Consider the following 14034-nt stretch of genomic DNA (forward strand, 5'->3'; position numbering starts at 1 on the left):
GTGAAAGATGATAGGTATAATAGGATCTAGAAACCCTTGGGATTTTGTCGCAGTGTTAACTGGCAGGAGAGAGAGGGAATCAGCGTAGTCCGCATAGTAGTCCCTATATCACAACAGGAAGACAACGAGAGCAGGCGAGATGAGGGACAAGCAGGAGGCGAAGGGAGGACGGGGTAAGTAGTGAGAATTACTCACCCGTGTCCACTTGGGTACGAAATGCGATGACTTTCTATATCCTTTGTGGTATTTCGAGAACGTCGTGTATTTGTCTATTCAACAGCAATCCTAATCAGCTCGTATTCCCATCAAATGACAGCAACAGTCCTTTGCTCAAGTTGGCAGGCAAACACTCTATTTCCGCCGACCACCTCATGGAACAGAAGATCAAACCTGACGAACGCGATCACTCCTGCCACTCACTTTTGGGATCCATCTCCTCCTCTGTGGGTAATTCCAAGGCCTTCACAAGACTTCTTGTCGTCACTCCACTCTCTGCGACAGCGGAGATGACGCTGTCAACTTGTCTCAACCGTTTTCTCTGGTTCGCTTTTCGAGTAGGAGAGAGTCTCCAAGGTGACTTCCTGCGTAAATGAAAGTGATCAGTCATCGTACCGGGTGTACACGTGTTACGTAGAGAGCCAAAAAACGGAGATACAGTTGGAGGGGAAGAAGAAACAGATCGTCAAATGAAGAGAGCATAGGTGAAGGTATGATGAGGCGGCCAGGGATACGACGTACCATAGAAGACCACCCGATACGAATGATGTAGGCTTGAATGCACCGAACATGATTGTTGCTGTTGCTGTTGTTGTTGTTGTTGAGAAAAGTACGATATAAGAGTTGGAACGAAATAAAAGTCGAGAGAGAGCGAGAGTCTGCGAAGTGGGAGTGATGGACGGAAGTATTTTGGATGGGCGAGGCAGCCACGTGGTTGAACATTACCTCGCACGGGCGGTTTCCTCCTTACGATATTCCAAAAGATGTTATTAGACTGTACGACACGCCTTCCGTTTAATATAAGATGAAGCCTAGCATTTCAGGCGGCCAGCAAGAGAACGAGAATGAGGATCATAGTGATGGATGGTAAGTACAGCTGCTCGATCGTCAGGAGATAATAGATCGGATTCTGATACGTATCACTCCCATTTCGCTCCCACTGATGAGACGAATGCGAACCTAACACGATCTGCGATATACTCAACGAATCAAGTCGTGAGACTGTGGTGTGATCTGCATACGATGCGGTGGCAGCTTACTATGCATCATATGAGATACTGACCAACCAAGAATTATCTGAGTGTAATTGACATATCTTCTACGGCTTGAGGGGATTTGCCACTCTGCCCGGATTTTGACATCATCACTTACCTCTTGTTCGCGCCTTACTTTAACTTTGTTCTCTTTCTCATTCGCACGCTCACAACCCCAACCACTACTTATATCCGCACTCTAACTATCTTTCTTTTCTTTCCTCTCTTCATCTACTTCTCCTTCACATCCTTTCCTCTGTTTGATATTTCTTCTGGCCCCACCCATCCTACTACTTGAGTAACAAGACTTGATGTTCCGTACAAGGTTCTCTTGAGTCCTCTCATCATCCCCATGCCTTCTCTATCCACACTCATCACTCAACCTACTCAAGTAGCTTACGCTGTCACACAACACACCCTCTTCTGTACCCAGCTCTTCCTTTACAAACTTCCGTTGACCATCATGAGCGCTGTCGTTGATACAGTTAGTGAGGCTGTCGGGTCAGCATCCCCTTCCAGCGCTCTCACCGCTCATCAGAGTACCACTGATGATGACGTCGAGACTCAAGAAGCGCTTCATCCGAGGTCGAGTGGCGAGCAACCTCCAGCGGAGAGCAACAAGTCGAAGAAAGCCGAATCTTCATCCATCACCACTCGCATCCCCACCCCTCATCCTGCTCGCACATCGACTTCGTCCCGCACTAGTCGATTATCTTATTCTGCCGCTCGTCCCTTCCCATCCACTCTCACCGAGAACATCACGCCCAACCGAAGTGAGCTCACCACTCATACAGCAGGTGCCGAAGTCGACTCATCCGACTCGGACTACGGCCATGACGACTCCGAGCTCAACATCCCGAGTGGCGAACCCCACCATTCTGGTCCTGTCCCGAACAATTCCCTTGACAGTGGCATGACTCCGAGCTCGATGAGTATGAACACGAGTACCTCTACTCCTGCCGAGCTCCTTCTCGGTCCTCAGAGTGTTCCATTTATCCTTCGTCGTCGAGGGGTCGAAAATCAGACACCTTCCCGAGCGCCCTACATTGTCTCCCACTCCCGCTACTCGAATAAAGCTGTTGCGTCAGTCGATATCCGCTCGAAGCAAGGTGGGGGAAACGATTCCGACAAGGAGAATGTCGACACCAAGGCCGAGGTCAGATCTGCCCCCGGCATTGCCACAGAGTCCTTCAAATCTACGAAGGATACTCAACGAAAGAGTTTGTCATCCTGGAGACAGGAGCAACTTCGCATCGCCAGAGTCCCGAGGCTCATGCCGGGAACGACTGCAAGGCCCATCACTACACTGTATGGCCCACTCTCACTTCCGTATGCGAGAAATCCCAGGTATGTGCATTTGCCACAGTCACTGTCCTTGAACCCCTTCCTCTTGGTATATTCGTCTCATCGTAGCTAACATCCTGCAGTGGTGTCGATGCTACTGTCGCCGACGACTCGGCTTATCTTTCCCACGTCTTCGGCTTGCGAGCGGCACCCAACGTCAACGTATTCAGTACCGGTGCCAACAACACCATCCGCTCAGTTTCCTCCGGTACGGATTCGAGCGGTACCCAAACTACTCGCTCGACTTCTGGTTCCAGTATCATCGACACAAGCGGGAAAAGCAGTAACAACGTCAGTATGCTCACCGAAGGTTCAAGCTACACCTCTGCTGGAGGGACTCACCATGCGCGACCTATGGTGATGAGAGATCCTTACCAGAATATCGGGATCAAAAAGAAGGGGCAAGGGGGGAGAGACGTTTCCGTGCAGGCTCAAGTAAGCGGAGGCAGAACAAAGGTGAGCACACTGACCTCTGGAAAAATTCGGAATCTGCTAAGTAATGTTTCGCCGAGACAGCAACAAGACATACCTATTGAAGAGGGAACAGATCAGGAGCTCGTTGGCGATTCTGGACAACGCACCGATAGTATCAACCAATCAACTGAAAGTCCGGTTCGCGACCTGAAGCGTCGAGCATCCGAGAGCTCTCTGCTCGTCCCCAAGATAGGTCTCCAAGGTCTAGCCCTGTCGAAATCTCACGCCGACCTCAGAGAGGTCACCAGTCTATCTCCGATCCCTGGATCTCCCGCGGACCCAGTGAACCCCATCCAAACGCTTTATGGACAAGCTATCACATCAGCGGGGGGCCACCCTTCCATGGTGTACTTGACTTCTCCATCGGTGGACACTCGCGCTCTGGACCAGGAAAGAATCAGCGAGGACTCAACGTCAACACCACTTCGTCTTCCTGCCTATCTACCGGTCTTTTATAATCCTGCTCTATCGAGATACGAATTCGGTCTTCCATCCGACCCAGAGATGACCCACACGGTTCAGCATCACACCACTCCCGTCAGCAGTACCCCTCACGCCAGCAAGATCTCCTTCGAAACTCCTACGCAAGTCAGCAAAGCGGATACCAGTGAGAACTGGCGAAAGCGAGCTGAAGCTGGGCAGAACATATTACGACACAGGAGGAGTGCGAGCGAAGAGCCCCCTACTTCTGATCGCATCGACAAATCGGGCGGACCGCTGTCACCGCCACGAGAAGGTACCATCATGACGATTGACAGTCTGTTCGAGAAGTTCAGTCATTCATCTCCGCAGGTAAGTTGTTCGAGGTGCTCGTCGTATCAAGTACTGACTGTCTGCTCCAGACCGCTAGCAATTCCGGTCCAAGCGTCACCTTCAACCCTCCCGCGACCAGTGCGAAGTCAAGCTCCACTAAACGGCCGGTGTTGAAGGTAAGTTCAGCCCGTGCGCATCAGATGCCGACCTGACAGATCTTCAATCAGCCGTCCAAGAGTAATCCTGTGGATCCTCAGAGCTGTACAGTTGTCATCCTTGGCGAGACCAGCAAGTCGCTCAACGTCAACACTCCACCTTACGCTCCTACCAAGGCGGAGCCTTCGGATAAGTCGCAAAATCCCACAAAATCACCGAAAGGCGCGGCAGTGGTTCCTGGTCGACCTGCTAGTGCAACAAGCGCAAAGGGTACGCCCGGTGCTGGTAAGCTGTTGAGGAAGTCTCCAAACGGTGCGCCGAAGGGAGAAGAGGTCAAGGCTTCAACAACGGCATTGGCAGCAACTGCGGCCAAGAAAGCTGTCAAAGGCGATACTAAGGGGGTCAAGGTCTAGGTATGCGTTTGTTCCGGTTTTCTCCTTTTTCTCTTACAGGTTTCCTTCTCATTGCATTTTCTAGCTGTCCACATCTAGTCGTTTGGCAACAGAAACATACTTAATTCAAAAACAGTTGTAGGGTTCACTCAGTTCAGTTCAGGTTTCGGATCGCTTGTATTTGTCTTTTGTTCGCGATTCTCTCAAGAGTTATCAATTATACCATGCATCATATTATCTATGTACGGTTTTAAATGGATGTCTCCTCTAAGCATAACTCTTCGTCTGTGGCTTATGATAGCAGATAGAGAGGATATAACGAGGCTAGAATATCTTTTGTATTACGTTGTCTGTTGGCTTACTTTTTGACCCCTCTGATCGTGAGGAGCGATACAAAGGGGCTTCGAAAGAGCCGGGGGGCGTATATGTGGAATAGCAAGGCATGAGATAAGGCGGCGGATAGGACACATGTGTGTGTTAGTACTTGTGTCAGGGGGAATGCAGAATCAACGAAAGATTGGTTTGCGACCCTTGCCGGAAAGAGGGACAGGACTGTCAGTAAGTTTCACATTTTTGTGCGCAATGGGGGGTGTGCATGCTTCTTCTTGCAGATTTCTGTTACCTGCGAGGTGAAGGTAGGTCAGCCCGGTGTACGGTGAGATGAACGACAGATGGGGTGTGGGGATTGTCGAGCGCGGCAGAGAGATTGACGTGGAGACTAAGAGCATGACTGAGTGTGTTTGACTCACTTTACAATCTCCTTGGTTTTGGTGCTCTTACACCACCAATTTTGATCTTTGTTCTATCCTCTACTCTGACGATCAAGCTTCTCATCTCCTGACCTTCCGGTCCTGACAATGCCGAACTTATAGCTTCTCTGCCTACACCGAACAGTCCACTGAAAGCGACTCTGACTCTCGGTTGACTCGGAGTAGATCTTGACCATTCTACAACTTTATCGAACATCTTGATCGATGCTTGAGTAGCTGCTTCGTATGATGATCGTTGTGAATTTTTGAAAGTCTTATCTGATCCTCCGGACACGGTACCGAATAGAGGACCGAGACCGTCCGTCAGAGAAAGGACGACGTTGTTTCGCGTAGATTTGATATTCAGTGTGTGGGTAGGGAGATGGGTTGTGTTTTCACCGGTACCGATCGTCGTTGGTTCGGGTGTCCATCGAAGTCCAGGTGCACTATTCGCTTTACCCCTTGACGAGGACGAAGACGAAGAAGAGGAGAGGTTGAATTGGGGTGTGTGTTGTGCTGTCTTCGAAAAAGAGGCAGGGGAGGAAGTTCGTGATGAAGATTGCGTTTGCGCTTGAGGCGTGGGGATCGGACCAGGAGCAGGATTCGACGTTGAAGGCGTCACATGTCCCTCTGTAGGAGGCTCGTCCTCCACAACTCCACTCTCCACGAGCACATCATCCAACAATGTGGTAGTGGCCGTGGAAGGAGGACGAGTAGATGAAGGGGGAAGTCGACGAGGATGGGTGAAATCAAGTCCGACCCGAGAGGAAGAAGCAAAGTTTGCAATGGAGAAGGGAGCGACGACCTGTTGAGGACGGGACAGTCGTGATGATGTGAGAACAGTGGAACGTATGATGGATGTCATAATACAGAAATGTTGATGTGTTTATTGTCGTGATGGTCGTAATTGGATTATAGAAGAAACCGAACGAAAGAACAAGAGTTGTCAAACGAAATCAAAACTCGTTGGCTCAACTCTCTCCTTGACCAAGTCTCGGACTTTTTTCGACGTTGCGGAACTCACGTGATTGGAAATGATGTGGCACTTTTACACAACTATCATCCAGTCAGCGATGAGAGACCGGACGACGATCTGACCCATACATATGCATGTTCAAGTCCACACACGAAACCCAATTCACCTTACACCTGCGATGCAACCAATATGCATAATATTATACAACGATACCAAGTGCCCAGCCACACCTCTTCTCCACATCCACCTAGTACGGAATACCGCTGCGACAATTCCCTTTCATCAGCATATACACCTCTCAGGATACCACGCCACACTCACTTTTGCATCTTCTGGAACCCATCGTAGACATTACTCCTCATGTTCTCGTGCGCATTCCTGATCACACCCATCATATACTCTGCCGCCTGTCTTTCCCCAAGTTGCAACTGGAACCGATTCTTCAATCTTGCGATCGTCGGTTCACCCTTGAACGAAGGTAGACCCGTGCCAAGCATGAGATGCACAGTGTCGACAAGTTGGTCGGCGTGGGGTCTGATCGCCAAAAAGGCCTTGACGGTGAGTTCGGTGAACATCTTGTAGCCTTGAGATTCACGACCGCCCATGAGGGCAACCATCTCGTGGTTGAGCTTGAAGGAGTTTGGCTCGAATTTGATTCCCTATGGACCAGGATGATATTAGCATCTGTAAATAAGGACTTGAAGTCGGAAGATCACTCACTCCTGGTCCAATGTCGAACAAGAAACCGAAGTCTAAAGTTGCGACCCATCAGCACACTGCACTCTGTGGTTGTGACACAAGTACTCACCGATATGGACAATATGGCCATCACCATCAATCATGATGTTACCGTTATGACGATCCTTGATCTGCAGGATATAGCAAGCAACAGAGTACGCAGCCATAGACTGGATGAAATTGAGCCGAGCCTTTTGGAACGTGACCGTGTCGACGCCACCGTACTTGTCGACAAAGTAAGAGAAGAGATCGTTGATCTTGGCTCGACCCATCTCGTCTCGAGAAGTCGCGTTGGGCACAACATCAATAACACCGCACTGCAAAGATTCCGGCGTCAGTACTGGTGATTCTCGCCTTCGCCTCTCTTCCTTTAGCTTGGTCAAGCACTCACTCCAGGGGCTGTCGCCGTGACTCGGTAAGGGAACAAATAGAGGGTCAAGCCAATCTTCGTGAACACATTCTTGAACATTGCAATAATCTGCAACGCCAGGACGTCTTGTCGACAATCATCTCCGACCTTGAAGATGGCAGATTGCCAAACATCATATTTCGTCTTCACCATCTGGGCTTCATCTGATATCTCGATAGAGGCGTTGGTAGGTAGGTCGATCCTCTCTTTCTGAACCCTGAAGGTAGCCATGAAAGGCGCCTGATACGAAATGCAAACATCAGCAATTGGATGGACGATGTTCGTAACGGTCATAGCTCACCTTGGCGTGACTCTGGAGTGGTCTACCAGACTTTCGGTCCAGATCGATCACGACACCGTCGGGGTTACTGGGCAAATACACTCCAACCGAAAGCTTGATGAGATTCATCTCCTCGTCGATCTTGGCCTGTGGAGGATTATAGATTAGCATCAATGCGCGATATCAAGCATGATACAACACACCTTCTTCTCTGGCTTGGACTTCTTGATGTACGGCTTTAGTTTACCTGAGATGGAGGTGACAGCGTCGAAGAAAGTGAACTCTTGATCGTAGAACGCCTTGGCTTTGCCTGACAGTCCGGCAACGATCATATCGATCATGCGATCCAGGAGAGGTTTCATGGGATCAGGTTGTGACTGCGATACTTTGTTAGCGAAAGACCAGTCTCTGATGGAGCAATATCAATTCACAGCGTCATCATCCCTGTACGTGTTCGCCTTCATGTTCCAGATGATCTGGTGGCAGAACAGTTGTGAGATCTTCGAAGTCTCAAATATGAACCTCTCGACATAGCCTACGTGTCCCATTAGCTTCATTCTTGGGACCAGATTCCATCGATCATGCTCACCCAGTCCATCGGCTCGCAGAGCTTGAACCACTTGTGGGACGAAGAAGAACGTCAACTCGACCGGATGCTGTTCAAGTACCCTCATTGCATATTGCAAGATCAACGGGTGGTTTCCATATCGCGGCTGGAAATACACGATGGCGGTGACTGGAGGCGTTGCCGCCCAGACAGGAAGCCACTGAGACGACAGATTATGTACCAATCAGCTTGGAATCAGGCAACATTGTTAGAGTTAGCAAAACTCACCTTCAGGGCAGCCTTTGCATTCGGTTCAAGCTTATCTCCAAGAAGGAAGTGTAATGCTTCGGGAACGTCGATGACGGCCTTTGGATCGCTCTTCACTAATCGGCTGATTTCAGTCTGCACAGGAATATTCTTGAAACGTTCGCCCATATGAACTGCCATAGCAGGGTTGAATCTCCAAGCCCTCTGCACCAAGCGAGTCCATTCGTCCTACACAGACTGTCAGCATGTAGCTTATTACACAGTGCAACGAAGAATTTTTACTCACCCCTGTAGTGGACCTTTCGAGGTTACCGACGTTCGGTCCTGCCGGACGTCCAGTCTCATTGGCGGGATTGCACCAAACAATCAATCGCGAGATTTCGTTCTCGACCAGTAACACGAGGAGCTTCACCCTATCTTTGTGTTGAGCTGTGTACTCTTGAATGGATCTCGATCCTGCGAACAACATCATCATCAGCATCCCGTCCACAGGACCAACTCCGTATGTTACTGACCTTGTACCAGGAAAGCAGGAGTACGATCGTTCAACGACGAGGTCGAGTGGTCGCCTCTGACATGATCGCCTTGTACAGCAAGTAGGAAGTCTTCTAGGAGTTTGACCTCTGCGCCGACTTGGATCCTGTCACTGCCGAAAGACCACCTGCGCGCATGTCACGATTAGTCTAGTCGGAAAAGCTGAGCGTTCGGTAGGGACTCACTGTGGTCGGACAGCAAACCATGAGAATGCAGCTTGGAACAGTCGGTCTCGGAACCTGAGTTCAAGCAGAGCCTCCATACGACTACTTGCAAGCATCTGGAATCCGAAGAGCAACAAAGCGAATCGCACTTCTCGCGCAAGTGGGTGTGTACTGCAGAAGCTATCAGCTATTTCCTGACCATAGACCATCATTCAGCTCACCTCATTGAGTTGTGAGCCTTCAAGGAACGCATCATCAACCGGATCAGGGAGACCATGACACCTCTCTCGCGGTACTTGATCGCTTGGAACTGACTCGACAGAACCTGAACAAGCAAAGCGTGAGGTCGAAGAAGACGTCGAGCCTTGGCGAGTTCAAGGTCCATGTTCTTCTTGTCACTAGGTGAGTATTCCACAGGAACTTCGAAAGGATCCGTATAGCTACAGGAAAAGCAGTTAGCAGACGTAGGCACCACAAGTCAATCGACCCACTTCATAGTTGTGCTGAAAAGGCCTTGACGAGCACGAACGGTATGCAACCATCCAGCAGAGATGGCACCGATAATGGCGACTTCTGCTTCTGGTCTTTGTCTCAAAAGCCATGTCCAGGCATCAACACCTGCTGCAATCGCCAACGGAGTAAAGGCCGCCATCGGAAGCTCAACAAGGTAATGAAGGATATCTCGGTCCATCTGCAGAACTCGTCAGCTTCTACCGCGCACATTGCACTTCCGCTTTAGACTTACTTGTGGCGAAGCGGTAAGCACTGAGACAGCTCGAAGAAGTATCCTCCTGATTTCAGGAACTGCGAACGGCTGAGTTTTGGTGCGGATATTCGACACAGCTTGAGCCATTTGCGACTTGAACGCAAGCTGTTCAGCGGCCGATGATTCTGCCGGTGATCCTTCTTGGAGGTCGTTCAAGCCTGGCAAGGGTGTCTCAGCGCAAGTGTGACGTGCCAGATGCCCTGATACACTCACCAGTGAGCAAGATCTTTCTCGCTCCACTCAGTTCTCCCATGAAGTAGTTCTTCGATGCGAACTGACTTGCCACGAGATTCGAGCTGTCCGAAGGCCATCCTCCGATGACTGGCATCATAGCTGTCAAGGCCGTTTTAGCTTTCAGCTCAATGTGTACAAGAATATCTGCCAACTCACTCTCTTGGCGATCGAGTCTTGAGATAGCTTTGGAGAAGTGCAATGCTAGCCCAGCTCCCATTTCGACACTATCGATCAAGAGCACGTCCCTCGACTCGTTGAGGTACGACTGCAGTGTTGATTGAACCTCAATGGGAGCTCGTGAAATGGCTAATGTCAACCATTGTCTCGCGACACCGTGAAGCTGAGAGACGATCTCGTTTCGTACAGCATAATCATCGGTCAAATGTAGTGTGAGATCCATCTTGTCGGATGAGAAGTCATATACCGGGGAATACTGCATTGGGAGCGTCAGCGGAAAGGACACATGACACAAAGAATCGTGATTTACCTCATCCGTGTATTGCATTTCACAGCTCCTTCGTATGAGGGTAAGGATTTCGAGCAGGGTGAATACCACTTGCCGATCACAGAGGAGCGCCGAAAATGTCTCGAGGAACTGTCGAGCATAGCTCAACGCGATCTCCCTAACTTTGCGCATCCTGTGGGTACAGGCTACTAAGATCTTGCAGACTTCGCTCGCGACACTCGGCGGGAGAGAGTGAGTGACAACCTGACGACTGAGCTGCTTCATGAAGGTTGACGAGATCTAGTGATCAATGATTAGCCTCCTAACATTGGCACAGCCAGCTGAAGACATGCCTTTTGAGCGATAGCATCCAAACATCCGATGAGAGCACTGTTGTTGATGGATTCGTTGCAGAAGTAATGCAACAGGACGGAAGGTTTCGCTCTCAACGTCCTCGCTTCTTCCAGGTCATAAATCGCCATCAATAAAGTCGTCTGTGGAGTGGTCATAGCTCGGATCTCATATGAGTGTCGTTGATGTGGCAAATACTCCGATAGAGCAGCACGCTGCCGTTGTTGAACCTGTACAATCACACATTTAGCTATGCTTACCGTGTCGCGCCGATGTATGCACTCACAGAGGTAGCGAAATCTTTGCGGAGAATGGAATTATACTCTAAATCACTCTCGACGTAATCGTTTGAGCTTTCCAACACCAACGCGGGTGTCTTCTCCGCAATGATACCAAGTGCGTTCCACTCGTGATCCGACAACCTTTTCCTGCCGGCTTGTCCGCTCAAGCCGAATACCACACACAAGAACCAGAGGTTCCTGAAGTGTGCGACTAGCTCCGGCGACGCAGCTTGGTCAGGGTGATACGACGTATGGGAAAGCAAAGCTGATATAGGGATGAGAAGAGCCGCAAGCCAAGACTTCATGTCTGAAACCCGCCCTTCACTCTCCTGTCTGAGCTGATGAAGCTGTTCCTTGTCTCGCGCATCGTAACCATGAGCGGCCATGGCGATCATCTGGGTCTGAGTACCCTTATCGGCGAACAGGGTGAGGAGCTCGGTCAAATAACCATCTGCGCAGTCCAATCGACGAGCAAGGCCTTTGGCGAGCGTGGTTTGAGCGGCGAGTACGGCGTTAGACGATCGTCTGGGGTCTTCAGGGTGCGATGAGCGGGAAATCTGTGAGAATGCACGATACACCTCCACCAAATCCGTGTTGTTTCCTGCCAGGGCGAGTGGAACGAGGTTGGTCACGATCGTCGATTCCGTTGCGAGATCAACTCCCCGAAGACGCTGCAACAGCATTGAGATGCTAAGGTGAATGATCTGGCGTAGAATTTGATGAGCTCTCGTTTTCGACAGACAGTTCAGTAGACTTACATCGTCTTTACCGATCTCCAAGGCGAGTCTGGAGACCACCTCCACAGCCGTGACCGCGACCAGCTTTCTTTGCTCTTCTGTCGCCTTCCCGCCAGTGTGAGAGGTTTTGAGTGTTACGTTGTCCGTATCTCCTCGATGATGATGACCCGCTGGTGTGGAACGAGCCGAAGCGGTACCGTGAGCCACAGTAGTGCCCGGTCCGTGACTGAGGGTGTTGAGTAGAGAATAGAGTGTCGAGGAGGTAAGATCGTCGTTCGAAGACATCTGTGCATCTATTGTTGAATAGGCTGTATATGCATTGTATCGCTTGTATTTACTTACCTCGATGCAAATGGCAAGGCATTTCGATGCTGCAACAACAGCAGGAGGGACTTCGCCCCCGAATCCAGCCATCTCGCCCTCGAAGGCGGGCAGAGGGCTCATCAATAGACGTCGAATATGATGCGTCATTGATGTTCCAAGAGTGGGGTTACTGTGAGGGATACGGATCCATTAGCTAAGCCGCATTTACCGATCACAACAAACACTCACTTCCTGACGAGGATGGATGCGCAAATGAATGCCGCTTCAAGCACTCGTGGATCGGTGATTGTCGAGTTGTCTGACAATAGTAGCTTGATCCTTGATAGTTGCGTTCTATCCTCCTCAGACTGATGAAGAACGAGCACATTCATGAGATGCTACGCAAATGGGCAGATTCATCGTGAGCTGGTGTTTCGATGATGATGAACGTATTGGCCAACTTACCAGGACAGCTACCGTCAACTCAATCTCCTCATCTTGTTCACTACCTCCAAGGCTGAACAGGCTGCCTCTTCTTGCAAGCAGAGTATCTCCATCTAGTTCTCCGGCACCCATCAAGTCACTCCACCATCTCAGAGTTGTCTTCTCAGCGCTTGCCAAAACCGATTTTCCCTCGGTAGTCGAGGAAAGCAACTCAACGTCATCCTGTATGATAGGAGCACCCACAAGCTGACGGGTTTGCCGTGCAGCAACGTGGATGATAGAATCTCCATCGGCATGAATCGAGGCGAAGGGGAAATGATGTCCACTTAGTTGATGTGCGAAAGCCTTCTGACTCTCCTCGGGGTTGGTGGAAGGGAGAATAGAGGTGACCAAGATGATGTTGATAATCTCGGTGACGAGTATGACAACACCCCCTGGAGTGAGAGGATGAGGCGCTGTGAAGGTGGTATGTCTGGGAGAGATGTGACGAGCAGGTGTTGAAGCTGCTGAGGAGGACTGCTGGACCAGCTTGATGAGATGTTGAGGACTCGCGAGTGCGAGGAGAGAGGAAACGAGATCGACGTTGGTGGAATGAGGGAAAGGCGGAAGAGGACAATGGGCCAGAACAGAATGGATACAGTTGAGAATGACCAATGCGAAGGCTGTCAGGTTGGCATCAGTGCTGTGTGACATCGACAGACGAGGATATCCGCTTACTTGGTCCAGATCGAGAGGTCATCATATCTCCGACCTTTTTGATTAAATTCACAATGGCGTTTCCAGCTTCAACCCGCAGACCATCCCTGCCCCAAGCTACCCATATGAGAGCCTTCACCAAGCCTTCGCAAAGTTGCGCTTGTCCATTCGACCCAGCACGACTCGACTCGAATCTCCCTGTCGAAGAAGAGGGAGTCGCATTGTGACTGGAAGGAGCGTCGCCGTGTTTCAATAGACCGGTCAGGAGAGTTTTGAGTCGAGGAAGAGCTTGGTCGAGATAGTTCGAGGTAAGGGGCAGAGAGGAGACGTAGTGTGCGTAGGAGATAGCATGGTTGATCTCGAATTCACTCTGTACGTCGAACGAACATGTCAGTGTTGACAGTTCGCGGATGTCAAGCATTCTCCGGTGGACTGACCCATTCATCATCCTCATCATACTCGTCGAGCCCGTTTTGAGTCGCTACACCATTTTGTGACGATTGAGTAGGAGGCAATCCCTTGAGCAGGATGTCAATGGCCGAATCGCTGTGGGAAGGCTTGGCGTCGTGGGCATAATTGGACGCGAGAGATGTTAGGATTTGAAGATGGAGCGGTTCGTCAAGACTGATCATAATCTATCAACTGGTGTACCATTCAAGTGCAATGCTGTCACTTACCAATCCATCTTGATCTATATCGGTGATGATCAGTACCTTGCCCTTGTACCAAAGCAAATGTGTGAGA

At 50.2% G+C, this 14034-nt stretch overlaps 4 protein-coding genes across 4 annotated transcripts; 1 reads left to right on the plus strand and 3 right to left on the minus strand.

Annotated features, from left to right (window-relative positions):
* Positions 1 to 26: 26 nt before the first annotated feature.
* On the minus strand, positions 27 to 788 carry CI109_104116 (mitochondrial 54S ribosomal protein mL60; the record flags this gene model as incomplete). The annotated part of the gene is made up of 4 exons (XM_032004138.1): positions 27 to 59; positions 196 to 269; positions 421 to 581; positions 739 to 788. The coding sequence occupies 4 exons, from the start codon at positions 786 to 788 to the stop codon at positions 27 to 29; spliced, it is 318 nt and encodes a 105-aa protein (XP_031861740.1).
* Positions 789 to 1713: 925 nt separating this feature from the next.
* Positions 1714 to 4390, plus strand: CI109_104117 (uncharacterized protein; the record flags this gene model as incomplete). Its single annotated transcript, XM_032004137.2, has 5 exons — positions 1714 to 2597; positions 2678 to 3050; positions 3111 to 3860; positions 3911 to 3997; positions 4049 to 4390. 5 exons carry the CDS (start codon positions 1714 to 1716, stop codon positions 4388 to 4390), a joined length of 2436 nt encoding a protein of 811 aa, XP_031861739.2.
* Positions 4391 to 5119: 729 nt separating this feature from the next.
* CI109_104118 (uncharacterized protein) lies at positions 5120 to 5983 on the minus strand (the record flags this gene model as incomplete). The annotated part of the gene is made up of 1 exon (XM_032004136.1): positions 5120 to 5983. The coding sequence occupies one exon, from the start codon at positions 5981 to 5983 to the stop codon at positions 5120 to 5122; it is 864 nt and encodes a 287-aa protein (XP_031861738.1).
* Positions 5984 to 6411: 428 nt separating this feature from the next.
* On the minus strand, positions 6412 to 13975 carry CI109_104119 (uncharacterized protein; the record flags this gene model as incomplete). Its single annotated transcript, XM_032004135.2, has 27 exons — positions 6412 to 6753; positions 6815 to 6846; positions 6903 to 7149; positions 7224 to 7481; positions 7543 to 7668; positions 7725 to 7898; positions 7953 to 8056; positions 8111 to 8288; positions 8357 to 8563; positions 8622 to 8791; positions 8851 to 8996; positions 9055 to 9204; positions 9255 to 9473; positions 9525 to 9724; positions 9779 to 9957; positions 10013 to 10132; positions 10190 to 10466; positions 10521 to 10778; positions 10832 to 11059; positions 11116 to 11814; positions 11869 to 12132; positions 12190 to 12340; positions 12400 to 12548; positions 12616 to 13256; positions 13312 to 13660; positions 13728 to 13914; positions 13968 to 13975. 27 exons carry the CDS (start codon positions 13973 to 13975, stop codon positions 6412 to 6414), a joined length of 6063 nt encoding a protein of 2020 aa, XP_031861737.2.
* Between the last annotated feature and the right edge of the window lie 59 nt (positions 13976 to 14034).

The sequence above is a fragment of the Kwoniella shandongensis genome, chromosome 7 (genome assembly GCF_008629635.2).
Source record: "Kwoniella shandongensis chromosome 7, complete sequence".
NCBI classification, from domain to species: Eukaryota; Fungi; Basidiomycota; class Tremellomycetes; order Tremellales; family Cryptococcaceae; genus Kwoniella; species Kwoniella shandongensis.